Raw genomic sequence first — 14,307 nt, 5'->3', positions numbered from 1 at the left:
TTCTACCGTTATACGCTGTATACGCCGTATACAGTCCAGATTATTTTGGGAAAAAGTGTACGTACAGTCTAATAACCATTTAATCCATTGAAAACGCCGAAGTCTGACGTAAATTACGCATCCTATCTAAGTCGTGTTTTTTCCCCACCATTTTGAATTTCCATAGACGTGTTTAACGCGTCAAATAAGAACTGTGTTCCAAAAATAAACAAATGAGCCCGGCGGGTTTGACTCATATGGATATGCAGCATCAACTGACAGTGAGAAAACGCTAATGCCGCCGAATTAGTTAAAATTTCCCCAGAAACAGACTCTATCAAGTGACTGAAGTATGAGTGACTGACAAGCGTAAATGATACAGAGCCACCTCCCTGACAATAGCGCCGGGACAATGTGTTTATTTTTGGACCACAATTCTTATATGAGATGATTCTAAGATGACCCAATGTTATTCTCCATAGAGAAATTACTTCTGCGACCCAGGGACGTCAGGACTTCGGTACTCCATTGATTGGATGGATCTTTAACCCATTAAAACCGGGAAAGCATCCGTGTCATTTTAGATGCTGCGAGCTTGTACATCTGCTATAATTTTTTAAATCTTGAAAGTGAGAACAACTGATTTAGAAGGCATTTGTATAATCAGCCTAAGGTCTTAATGGGATAAATAAGCCCATGTACAGTAGACTAGACACAGCACTCTTCATACCATAGCTGCTAGAAGGACCATCTCCATCAAGAACCGGAGACAAATTTGATATAAAATATATCAAATACAGAACAAAGATGACCTTCGCTGTTTTTTTTGCATGTCTTCTCCCTCCCTCCTTTGCTCCGTACCTCTCTCCTCTCTATCTCTTTGCGTCTCTCCTCCTCTCTCATTCTCTCCAGTTCCCTCTGTTTCTCCAGCTGCTTTTCAAGCTCATGTTGTCGTCGTCTCTCGTGCTCCATACGTTCACGCTCCTGAAACACAAGCAGACCCATAATCCTGTTTAGTTTCATTCATTTTAATGAACATATAAACTCCATGGCATGAACAAAAACCTGGCCTTCGACGCCAAAAGATTATAGTTACACGGTGGCCATTTTTCTCTTACATTATACTCAGATTTAGCTGAGAACACATTAAGATTGAACCCATAATATCATAATTCCAATAATGGAAATGATGTCTGATATTCATCATCTGCTCTGGTCTACGCAATTAGGGCAGGTCATCATGGGCCACACACTATCTTGTAGTCTGTGGGAGTGTGATCTGTCACCTCCAGATCGAGCCTCAGATCAGTCGGTGTTGCCATGATTATATCAAACCCGTTTGATTCTTAGGATTGGATTCTGGACAAATCTGAGTGTAAGCCTGTAGTCGTTGATGCTCAGTCCTTGCTCATAAGCCAGTGTCTATGATGGTGTGTGCTTGTCATCAATCAACTGTTATCTAAAAAATCACACCCTGTGTGAAGGTAGCCGCGCCTTTGATACATTTTGTCATCGATATGTGTTTATAATGTGTTTATAGCCATGTGTCACGTGAAGCTTGACAAATCACTTTGTTGACGCACCTGACCAATCAGAGCGTTGACGGGTCTGACCAATCAGAGCGTTGACGGGTCTGACCAATCAGAGCGTTGACGGGTCTGACCAATCAGAGCCTTGACGGGTCTGACCAATCAGAGCGTTGACGGGTCTGACCAATCAGAGCGTTGACGGTGAACACGGACAAAGTCAGGTATAGAGCAGGATCCGCTAAAGGTATAGAGCGGCTAGCGCCACTAAAAAGTCTTAAAACGGTGAAAAGCCTTGATATCCCACATTAATAAGTCTTCAAGCAAGTGTGTACAAGGCTTTAGACGGAGTAGGACATAAGGCAAGATGGTAGCCGTGTGAATATGGTCACTTGGCATCAAGTGTTAGTGTATGTTTTATTTATTTTGTTGGTATTTTTACTTTTCTCTCCTGCTCTTCTCTCTCCAATGCAGCCAGTCTCTCCTGCTCTTTCCTTTGTAGCTCCAGCAGGGCCTGCCGTCTTTTCTCCAACTCCAGGTTCCCTCGCTCAAAGTTTTCTCTCTTCTTATCCTCAAAAGTCACTGTGGGGGCGAGGAGGGAGGGAGCAAAGACAAGAGACACTTTTAGATACAAAGAACTATCATGGCTATGACATCACTTGTAAATCCATAATGATGAGATAGGGTGTGAGGGTTGAGGGCAGTTAAATGACAAGCTATGATTAAGTGGGCAGCATTTATTTATATAAAACTTCTCCAAAGCATAGCTTAGAAAGTGCCTTGCATGAACAAAGAAAACATAGGGCGAAGCAAAAAAAAATAATAACGATTTTAAGACGACAACATATTTGCTAGTCACTAAACGAAATATTTCTGCTACGGACAGCTTCAATGTCTCAACGATATTGGTGACTCAGTGCAGGTCTAGCACCGAAGTATGCAGTAATAGACGAGATGACTAATCACCTGGTAACCCTTTGTTATCCAGCTCCTCCTCTGCCTCCTCTTGGACGCTCTTCGCGTCCGACTGAACGCTGTCACTACGTACGCGCCTAAAACAAACAAACAAACACACAAATACACACGTATTACCTCCTAGTAGGTTAACAGTAAAAGAGAAAACTGACATCTTATAGATTCAATACTTTAACCGCAGTAAAGGATCAATTTAAGACTAGAATAGTATGTGTATAAAAGGTATGAAGCACAACATAAAAGGTGTTTTTCCCCAGTGCCACACAGGCACTAACCAACTATTGTGAGCCTGCTTTTCAGCCTTTAATGAGAGAATACAGTAGACTGACAGGAAATGGGGAGAGGGAGATGGGGAGAGACGGGCAGCAAAGGTCGACACGCTGTCGGGCTGCATTAGTAGCCTAGGTTCCCGGAACGCTACGCCAGCCGTCCGGGCCGAATGTGGCATTGTTGATGTGTCCACATCCGCAGAATCCGTCGAAACATTAATGACAGCCAGCAATTATCCCTCTTTACATTTATTTGGAAAACCACATCAATGGGATAGGCCTCAAAGATCAATAATAAAATGGCTGAATTGAATAAAAGCCAGTGTTCTTGTGGTGGGCTGTCCATTCCATTAAGCCCACCTTTTTAGACCGTTAGCAGCTTTATTGGTTTCACTGCTGCATGGCGAACATTCAAATCTATCAACACGTTTTTCTCCTCAGTAGGTTGAGCAATTGATCTGAAGTTGCACACGGGCATGTGATCATTACCATATGCAGACACTCAGGAACGATATTTCTCACTTTTCCCAAATTCAAGCTGTTTATTAAGAGTTTTTTGGAAACTCTGAGTAAATTTACGGACACAGTTTTCGCCGTTACTGCGCATGCATGCACGGTCTGTTGTCACGGTTACGGACCCCCAGGATGTACTCTGTTAGGTCTTGGTGCTAACAGCGTTAGCATGTTTTTAACTCATTGATACGGTGCACAGCGCAATGGAGCACAGCGTCGGGTCCGCAGACTTGCTACTACTACTTTGAGTGTGCACATCCCCGGGCATGGATTAGTCATTATTATTTGAAAGAGTTCCATAATACCATATGACTAGCACATCTGCAGTGGCTAAAAGTGGTCTCCCTACTCTTCCATAGAAGAATATTGACCCCGTTATCAGGTAGGACGCCTACTGGTTGACATGGTCAATAAAGTCATTTAAAGCAGACAGCACACTGAATTGGACATGGATGTGCCGCCATCTTCACTGTACTTCTAACATCTGTCAGGAGAGGGAGAAAACGGACACAAAGCCTACAGATTGTAGCTTTAATGCTACTGCCCTCAAACTAGAGGTAAAATGTATCTTAGTTATCTACAGTAGATGGATATACACATGCATGTAAGCTTACGAATGGTAATGTCAATCAGTCAGTCACCTGAATGTAGGTGGTATGTAATCTGCTGGTAATACAAGCGGTAGTGGCAGCCCCGACATGGCCATGTCTATGAGGTGCATGGCCAGAATGAACTCCTCAGCGGTTAGCTTCCCATCCTGGTCAATGTCAGATAGACTCCTAAAGAAGGAGAAAGACAATTGGATTATAATCCAAGAGAAAAAACACAACACAGCCGTGCTCACCTGCTGGTTAAGAGCTCATTAAGGGCTCATTGGATAACTCAATTACTGTTTACTGTCAGTGACACACTTGTGTGTTTTAGTACCACATACGGGATGTGAGTGAGTGAGTCTATTTGTGGGTCTATCCGCTCTTAGTCTCTGATGAAAGAATATTTAGGAAATGAATTAATTTACTGGTAAAAACAAAACAGTTGGCAATATAATATATAAACATTCGGCCACCTTCATGTTCAATACAACGCATCGTGACACATTGTGAGCTTGTCGTTAAATCAGGCTTTATCCTCTCTTTTTTGTTGTTTACAATTTACAATTTAGGCATTTAGCAGACTCTCTTAATCCAGAGCGATTTACAGTAAGCAAGGAAAACACAAGGTAATACATCAAATGCATAGCAATAGTAATCAAGGATCATGGGTAAACCAAGAACCTATCATCAGTATAAACAGTATAATATCAAAAAATCTATAATCTGTTGAAACTATACACACACACACTATAGGACACCAGGTATACAAATGAACCTGGCATCCGTTTACATAACATGCTATCTAAATTACATTTTAGCCTTTGCATAAGCCTGCAAGGTCGTCAAGGCTAGGGCAAGTGCTATGGTAAGTGCTGCGGGCTGTGTAAATGAACATGCTGAAGTCTTATTACCCATCAATGAGAAATGATCAATTATTGTCTGTACCTAAATGTATCACTGCTTTATTAAATCTAAGTCAGGGTAAAACTCCCACCTCATGGGATCTATCACTCCTGGTCATTCTCAGTATCTCAAAGGAAACAGCTGGAGACAGAGCGTTCTCTATGCTACAGAACATGGGAAAAAAACATCTCCAGTTCTGTGTCAGTGATCCTAACTCCAGGTCTGTAGCATGTGTTTTTGTATTATCTGCATTCATGCCCTTGGCATCCTGTACAAGCACTTAGTGAGCCTGTTTGTTAACAGAATGTTTGAAAACAAAATTGTATTTGTTTTTTGTGCTAAACAAGAGGAATATGAAAATGAGAACTTGCCCTCAGAATTTAAAGGAATATTTCACTGTACTGACCATATTGATGCCAGCTGGGTCTGAGGAAGGCTGGACTGCATTAGAATAGTACGGGCCTGGGGACCTGGAAAACACACAAACAAGATTAAAATGTGTTGTGGGCAAAATACATAATATAATTATGCAAGGGATAATCAATGACAAGCCATGCGGTTATTGAAAAATAATTGCATGATACGGAGGCTAAGCTCCGCAGTGTGCATTATTTTCCGATGACTGCACAGCTAGGAGTTGCTTATCCCGCTTATATCACCTTGAGCAGAAGTAAAATCACTTTAGGAGGTCCGGAGTACTGGTGGGTAATTACTGTTCATTTCAGTGTTCGAATCATTTTGTCTACTACAAAGATTAGTTCATCGTTCAAATCCAGTCAAAATGTAGCATTTTGCCAGCTCGCTACACCAGGCTTTCCACACGGAGGAAAATGAACGACTCGAGGAACGATAACGTTTGAGGGAGTGACCGAATTTGTTCCCGTTCACACTAAAGACAGAATCCTTTCAAACGAACCGTTCATGAACGTCACAAAACCACTATAGAGGCCCCTCAACATGTGATTCCAAATTGGGAGCGATTGGATGTTACGTTCATGATATATGTTTTTAAGAAATAGGCCTCACGAGTCACCCACACATTTTTAAGGCAATTACAGGCAATAATAATAATAATTAATTTGGTGGAAAAACAGTGATATTTGTAGCATTTGTGGTGCCCCCTATGGATGGAAGCTACATCAAAAACATGGCAAAAACATAAGCCTGGCGGATATAATTACATTACAGCTCTGGGATTTGAACAACAATGGAGCTACGGCTTCCGGCCCGGGATATGAGCTACATCTGTCTGGCAAGACTGATCATACTTAGTAGGTGAAATGCATTTTCTAGTCTTGGGATTTTAATATGCTATGTTGATGACAATAAGAGAAAAAAAAGTACAATTACGCATGTTACAGCAGGGCCCAGGAGGGAGGGACATGGGGAGAGAGCGAGACAGAGGGAGCATCTGCTTTTAACTTGCTATGGTTTTAAGTGCTTTAAGTGCAATAGGATAGGGAGGCCACATTGTTAATACTCTGTTTTGTTAAGCACACACATAATCTTTTGTTGTGACGGTGCAAACGTAAGCTGTGGCGTACCGCCATAGCTAAGTCTGTGTATAGGAAAAATGTGTACCAGTGAGATGTCCACTCATCATCTTGTCATGGGAGTTGAAGAGTTGTCTGTACTTCAACCTGGATGACTGAGGAACCGCCCAATCAGCAAGGGGAGGGGTCTGAGCACTGGAGGACAAAGAGAACAACGTGTTTCGACATTTTTAGCTGGCTTACTTTTGCTAAAGTTGGACGTTTGTTACACAACAAGCCAACATTGGCCAACTAGCACTAGTGTATCAAAAACGAATTCCTCTGTGTACAGTCAGTGTGCATCCTGTGCACAGAGAAAAAGTGTAAAAGCCATTTCTGGTCATGTGACCTACCCGGCAGCATCGAAGGACGGGCCTTTCTGAAGTTTGGTACTGGAACGATTGAATGATGAAGACTTGTTGAGGGAGGAGCCTGGGAGAGACAGAGGATGTCATGTTTTAGTTCCAGGCTATGTTGGACAAACTCACATTATTACTGTACATTATTACTGTAGGCGCCTGTGTCTTTGGTCAGTTGTTGTGCAATGGATAGGTCGCAGCAGACACACGTCTCCTCCAAACAACGCACCTCATTTTTATATTGTTAATGTGACCAAAGAAATCGCAAGAGAGAAGGGACGTTAAGGCCAATCCACACCAAGCAACTAGTCGGGGGGAAAAAAATGTTTTAAGGCCTTTCCACACCAATGCAAATATTTGCAACTGACTGCCATTGGGGATAATGGTTGCAAGTAGTTGTGTCGCGAATCATTGGTGTGGACTGGGCTTTACACTAGTTGGCAAACTAATTGTCTAGAAACAAGAATTAGGTAATGCTCCTTGCAACTCTGTGCCCTAGCAACACTAACAGACACACCTACCATTTGATTATGAAAAAGTAGCAGCCTGTGCGAAATTTGCCTAGATAAGCCGTGGGTAGCTGTGTGGTTTGATGACGCTTAGATGTCAAAGGGTTCAAGGCTTTAAATGTTACCTGGATGGGAGAAGCCTGTGATGGCGGCTGGAGGGGCTCCATTAGCGATGGGTGGGGGGAGGGGAGGCGGGGCAGAGGACACGAGGGGGGGTGATACGCCGACAGGCAAAGGTGGCAGAGGGAGAGGAGGCATGCCTGGCAGGGAATTGGCTAGGGAAGCCATGGGGGGCATGCCTAGGCAAAAAAGAAAGAAGATAGATAAAATGATTATCATTCATATGTTGTCATAAATAAATACAAAACCTTGGTATACACTGTCTCGATACTGGCACAGAAAGTAAGGCAATCATGAGCTGCATCCCACGGAAAATACAACAGATTTAATTGTAAGATTGAACTAATAGCAGCATATCGACACTATTATTCTTAGTAGGTCTATTATCCTTTGGGACCAACAGTCCACGAGAAGACTATCTGATTAAAAGAACAAGCAGAAATATTTATAAGCATGAGAATGTGTCATTGTTACCAAAACCCGTCTGTGGTGGTGGTATAGCCATCAGCGGCTGCTTCATGCTGGGGGGTAGGGTGAGGGGCAGAGGGTGACCCTGGAGTTTCAGTTTGATCAGCTTCATAGCAATGGAGAACTCATGGATGTCCATACGACCATCACTGTTCATATCAGCCAGAGCCCTGCAGAACAAACGCATTATACATTTACAAATACACAACTTTTTACATTTGTAGCATCCCCTATGGGCAGAAGTGAAAATGCTTCCCAAACAGTGGGTCGGGATCCATTTGTGATAAGGACCTGGCTCATTGATTAGCTTGAGTTGGTGCTCATGTGACTCACCAGATCTGGGCCAGGATGGGAGGGGGCAGTCCTGATTGGAGAAAGAAGTTCCGTGCCTGGTCACCTAAGAGACAACACAGGAACAGTATATCACTTTCACTGCTTTCACCCTAGAACAAAGTAATGGACAATCTTAAAGGGCAATTAAAGGGGGTGTAAGTGATATTTGTTTGTTAAAAGGTTCCCCTAAAAAGACATGGAGGATGGAATATACTAAAGAAGTGACACATAATGGTATGATGTGTGAGTTTAGTACGTCTGTATGTTGATCATGCATTCAATTTATTTACCAATGCTTGCCACCCACACACTCTGCGTGTGTGTGTGTGTGTGTGTGTGTGTGTGCGCGCGCGCGCGCGCGTGTGCGTGTGCGTGTGTGTGTGTGTGTGTATGAAAATTATACATCATGATTATTGTGGCAAAAATTATTGCGATTAACGATATTATCGCGATAATCAAAATATGCTTGAAACTTAAAATGCCACTTTTGTTAAGCACTTGAATCCCCAGCATCCCTATTCTGGGGGGAACTTTCGCCAATAGCCGATCTACAAGCTCAAAACGCGTTGCAACGTGTTGTGAGCTTTTGATCGGCTATTTTTGGCCAAATGCGCTCTTTTCATCAAGTACAGAGGGTTCAAGTGGTGCTGAACAAAAGCTAAAATCTCTGCAATACGATTATTGTGAGTGATTTTTTATCATGATAAACGATAATAACGATCATCGTCCCATCCCTAGTGTGTGTGTGTGTTTCTTGTGAATATAGTGTGTTCATCAGCATACCTGTGATATACCCAGCAGCAGTAGGGGCGAGGCTGTGAAACTGCTGATCATGTTTGGCCCTCTCGTCCGCCGAGATCAGAAACACATCTGATACCGGACCTGGCGGACAAGATATGGTAAGAGTTGATTAACCAAAAGCCAGAAGGCCAAGACATTACCACAGAGAAGGAGGAAGGATGGGAAGAGTGTGTTAGTCATCAGTTTCAGTTCTGCGTAGAGGAATGCCACGGAAAGGTGAGTCATACTGTACGTAACACCTTCAAAAGGATGGAGGGAGTGATAAGGACAGGCTGCACCCATGCTTCAGTACTCTGACTGCGGCCTGGTGCTTACTTAAAGGACGACTTCACCCATTTTCAACGTATCTTCATATAATTGGTCCTCACTAATAGTCCTTATAATATGGTACCATTTTTGTCTACCCCGTCTGTGTCTCAGACAAGGGCTGTGGACAATTCAGAAACACGCCTACCAGTGACATCATCCATGGTGAATCAAGCTAATAGAAACTGCAGGCTTTCTATTCCTGGAAAGTTATCATGCTATAATGGAAGCCATTGTTCTCGCCTTAAACATCTTTTTTTAATGCCTAACGATGATGTCACAGGTAGGCGGGTTTCTGAAGTGTCCACAGCCCACCTATGAGACACAGACTGAGTAGAAAAAAACGGTACCATCTGATCATGAGCATTAGTGAGGACCAATTATATGAAGACAGAAAATGGGTGAAGTCGTCCTTTAACTAAGTACCTATGGACAGAAGAACTGTCCATAGAACCTATTTAAGAAAGAGAATCCCTGCTCTGGCACATTTGATCCATCCATCCATCTATCGTATACTGTATATATAGTTGCATACAGATGAATGGAAATGATTATAACGATTACGCAAAATAACTGCGATTGTGAAATAATTGTGACAGGCATATTTTCAAGGGGAACAAACAAGACGAGTGGAGTGAGGAAAGCTGAGTGCAGCACTGTGAGTAAGGGCGGGGCTGCTACATGTGGATAACAAAGTGTTGCTGCGGGAGTCGGAGTGAATAAAATGCTGGTTGTTTTCTTGACTTTTACGCAAGGCAGAGACAAAAAAGGTCTCTTCCTTGTCATAGGAAGATGTGCAGCTGGCATCGATAGTGCTATGAGTACTGAAACCATTTCAAATATTCAGAATAAGTACTGAAGTTGAAAAATGTACATCTGTGAGTGACACCACAAACCTTTGTGTGTGTGTGTATACACGCAAAACCCCCTGAAAAAGAAGTGTAGGTACGGCATATACCTTCATAATACTTTCCCCGGGGATGGACTAGTTATATTTAAACACAAAATAAGCAACCAGAGTAGGAAGCAACAGAAAGTGGTCTTTTTAAAATTGCTGACATATGGTGAGGGACAGATCTGTTACATTCAGAAATGAATTGTAAACCAAAGTGCAACCGTCACAGGTAGTGACCATGTTAAACATGAAAAAAACTCAGAAGCCAAACACGGTTGTTGCATGCAGTGTGGTAAAGTTCATAGCTAAGTAAGGACACACTTGGTTTATTTAGGCACAAAGGAATCAAAATGGATGGCTGCCTGTGTAATAGCTAAGCTAGCCATGATTTCAACCCCACACTATACAGTAGGTAAATCCCAGCGATTAATACCACTATGTTCAGTGGGACAAGGTCCCCATTGACAAAAATGACAGAAATTAAAGCGTTGATCAAATGCTCTTCTTGTTTTGTAAATTAACAAGGTTATATGTTCCCGATATTCATCAATGCCGTTGGTATCCAACCTCAAGGCAATGATACTGTGCGTGTATATATATATATTGTATACATATTTTTTTCTTCTTCTCCTAACCAGGTGACCAGGAAGAGGTTATATGGCTGCTTATATCTAACCTTTATATTATACCATCACTTATAATACTTCTACAATTACATTATGATATTCGACAGCTTGTAAGAGCCTAAATGTCTCAACTAGGCCTAATAGCTATTGTTTCGGTACGGCCTATCTTGTTAGGGTTCAGTTTGTCCTTCAGGCAGCTACAGTATAACTATGATCTCTGCCCTATGCTCGAGGCAGAACTACCGTAGCACTGACATGAGTGTTAATGTACTTCTGACCATGGTATCATGTACATAAAGCATAATCACCACCACCAGGAATATTGTCTCGACTCCTATGTGCCTCATCGATTGCTGATTGATCCAGAATTCCACGAGTGTCTAATTTACAAGGGAACCCTGGCCAAGGGAGCAACCAGCAGAGTTTACAGCATAAAATACAAAACAAAAGCATAAATGCCTGTGTGATAATCTATATGTATTGTACATTGTTCTCCATTGCGCAGCCTCTGGATCTACAGGAGATTCAGACATTTTTTGTTTTTGTATTACTAGTTATGTGAAAGGAAAGTGGATTTACTAAAGGTTTTGGAATTTCTTTTAACAATCTCAAATAAAATGGGGGATGAACAGTTCACAATAAAACAAAGACTCAGAGGTTAACAACAACCCATGCATGCGCATGCCACACACACACACACACACACACACACACACACACACACACACACACACACACACACACACACACACACACCCACACACACACACACACACACACGTACTGACCTCCAAATGTAGTGGGGAACTGCGCCATGGTTCAGTCAGTCTTCTACTGCAGCTATACAAGACCTGAAACACAATACAAATCATAAAGCAATGGTTGACACCAAGGTCTCAAAACCACTTGCCCATCAGTGCAGGTCACACACTATGTGTGTGTGTGTGTGGCCTGTATCACCACGGAGCGTAAAATAATGCAGGTTGTTTTCTTGACTTTGCTACTAGGCAGAGACGAGAAGACTCATAGGAGAATGTGCAGTGAGTATACGTGATCCGATGCCCACTGAAAAATGAACAGTAGGTATATGGCATTTTGCTTCTTAATACCCTCCACTACACCACTGTGCATAATGCATCACACGTCTATTAATTTCACCGGGCTGGAACATGGTACATCTCCTATGCACAACTAAACTTTTAGAATACTGTACGTATCACCATTACCAGACCTCACTCACTTCCTTCTTTTGTTACTGATTCTTACTAACAAAAGGGGAAATTCTAAAACTAGGTTTTCTGTAAACTACATTTTTTGGCTACTTGATTTTATTTACACTTGAAAGTCCTAGAATAAACAACGGATTAATCCTGTTATGTTACTGAATGTTTGTATGAAAGACAGACTTTATGCAATCAGGTGACATGATAAACCCACTTGCCCATTCAGTCAACCAGAAAGCAAATTCTATTTGCACAAATATGTTTTCACTAAGCATGTGTGGGCAATCCGACAACCGTTTAGTGTCAATGAATGGCTGAATCAAGTGTAAAATTGCTCTTCTCATCTTTATATGAATTAATGAATTGATAATTGTTGCATTACCATCAACAATGACGTCAGCATGTTTTCAAGGGCAAGAGTCTGGTCACAACACTGATTCCACTCAGTTTGAATACCCTCAAGCTCACATCCATTGACAAGAACACAGACATACACATACATGCACAGAGAAAGAGAGCTATCTACCTTTTTGAGTTTTGGTGCATTTTCACTGGCTGTTGAATAATACCAAAGATCACAACTTAATCTTTTTTAAACTAAAGAAAAAACACGCTGACCCTATCGTGGCCAGCCAGGCAAAACATTAAATCTTGCGGCAGCAATACGTTTCCTGCTAGCAGCCAATCCAGCCAGGAAACGAACGTTTTGGTCTGAAGGCTACTTCACCAGCTATTGTTGGTAAAAAAACACATAAGCTAGACGTCAGCTGTGAACAGAAGATAAGTGTTAACCTTTAGTGGCAACTGACTGAAGAAGTGAAGATAGGTATTTTTTTCTGTCTCAGTGACACCCTGCAGCTTCAAGTTCACACCAATGCACACTTTCTCACTTGGGTACCAGGGCTATGACATTTTAAATGACGATTCATTGTCACACAAATAATTGCGATTAACGAAAAACTACATTTCTTTTAGGCTTTGAAGTTGCACAGGGGCAGATATGACAAATAACCTAAATATACAAAGAAATTACATATTTAATAACTTTATACTTCTTTCAAAAAAACTAAGTATAAAACTCATAACGGGTGAGCTTGTACATCAACTCATCACATAGAACTATAATTTTGAAGTAAAGACAATACTGAATAAAGAAATAATCAGTTTTGCCGATCAGACAGACTGATTTGGAATCCCCCCCAAAAAATGTGGGTAGAGCCCATAGACTGTAAAAAAGAATGGACAAAGCCACTCCCCTGCTTTCTACAGAACGAAAATGAAGCCGATAGTTCAGAAACGTGCATTCCTCCATCGTTAATATATACAGTTGGCCACGCCGGAACTCAAACGCTATTGGTTGAGACCAGACACGTGACCAGCGAACCGGAAAACAACCCCCCAAAATGCTATTGGTTGGGTAGCTTGTCAATCAAGAGTAGGGCGGGGAATGAATGCTATTGGTTGTGTAGGTTGTCAATCAAATCATCCCGACCCTCCTGGAGCATAGCCTACTTTATCGTCAATTTTAGAATAAATGGGACCATAATTTAGCAAAACGCATATCATGATGATTGAAAGGAGACTTTAAACTAGCGACTGGAAGCATATAGAATTTATGACAATTTTTATTGATTAGATTTTATTTTTAAAATCTAGTCTAAAGTTTGTCAAAAACCCATTCACTTGCGTTAAAATAAATTCTTTCTGACACTGCAGGTCGGCGCAGGGTAAAACAGTGCCTCACTCTGGCCATTCATAAGCTTCCGTGTTGGCCTCATCGTAAATATCCAAGCCTTGCCCCTTGGTAGAGCCATGGCGTGCAGAGCCATGGCGTGCAGAGCAAGGACTATGGCATGGAAAGGGGCCATATGTCAAGTTAAGCTGAAACATGGTTGCTATATGTAATTTTGAATGGAAACATTTGTGTACATAATTTCGAGGTTACTAACTCTGAAGTCAAACTGCACCTGTACTAGTTTGAGAATGAGCCCTGTGAACTGCACGGTTTCATTCCTACTGACAAAGGGTAGGCTACATTTTAAATGTTAATATACAAACCAAGACTAAAATTGTAAACTGTGTAATGAGCACCATAATGGTAATTTAACACAAACTCAAATGTGCTTGTGAGGCTTTACTGTTTAATGACACATTCATCCAATTCCACCATCCCATGACATAAGACTACCCGACACGTTTTAGTTTTGCTCATGTACCGTACATAACACAGAGAGAGGGATAGGGTGAGACAGAGAGAGAGAGAGAGAGAGAGAGAGAGAGAGAGAGAGAGAGAGAGAGAGAGAGAGAGAGAGAGAGAGAGAGAAGAACGCTAAATGTTAATATACAAACCAAGACAAACATTGTAAACTTGTGTAAT

The 14,307-nt window shown here is 41.8% G+C and overlaps 1 protein-coding gene across 2 annotated transcripts in view; it reads right to left on the bottom strand.

Annotated features, from left to right (window-relative positions):
• Positions 1–14,307, bottom strand: part of itsn1 (intersectin 1 (SH3 domain protein)) — a 62,795-nt gene that overhangs the window by 42,958 nt on the left and 5,530 nt on the right. For both annotated transcript variants that reach the window (XM_084077032.1, XM_084077033.1), the window contains exons 2-13: positions 11,496–11,558; positions 8,863–8,961; positions 8,080–8,143; positions 7,753–7,916; positions 7,284–7,457; positions 6,644–6,722; positions 6,340–6,446; positions 5,165–5,228; positions 3,904–4,041; positions 2,472–2,557; positions 1,948–2,087; positions 841–963 (exon numbers count right to left, since the gene is read on the bottom strand). In XM_084077032.1, the coding sequence (XP_083933158.1) occupies positions 841–963; positions 1,948–2,087; positions 2,472–2,557; positions 3,904–4,041; positions 5,165–5,228; positions 6,340–6,446; positions 6,644–6,722; positions 7,284–7,457; positions 7,753–7,916; positions 8,080–8,143; positions 8,863–8,961; positions 11,496–11,523 (1,266 nt within the window). In that variant the 5' untranslated portion in view covers positions 11,524–11,558. The remainder of the gene's footprint in view (positions 1–840; positions 964–1,947; positions 2,088–2,471; positions 2,558–3,903; positions 4,042–5,164; positions 5,229–6,339; positions 6,447–6,643; positions 6,723–7,283; positions 7,458–7,752; positions 7,917–8,079; positions 8,144–8,862; positions 8,962–11,495; positions 11,559–14,307) is intronic.

Source organism: Gymnoscopelus microlampas (genome assembly GCF_963454915.1).
Source record: "Gymnoscopelus microlampas genome assembly, chromosome: 13".
Taxonomy (NCBI): Eukaryota; Metazoa; Chordata; class Actinopteri; order Myctophiformes; family Myctophidae; genus Gymnoscopelus; species Gymnoscopelus microlampas.
The sequence above is the reverse complement of the archived record's forward strand: the minus strand, read 5'-3'. Positions and strand labels throughout refer to the sequence as shown.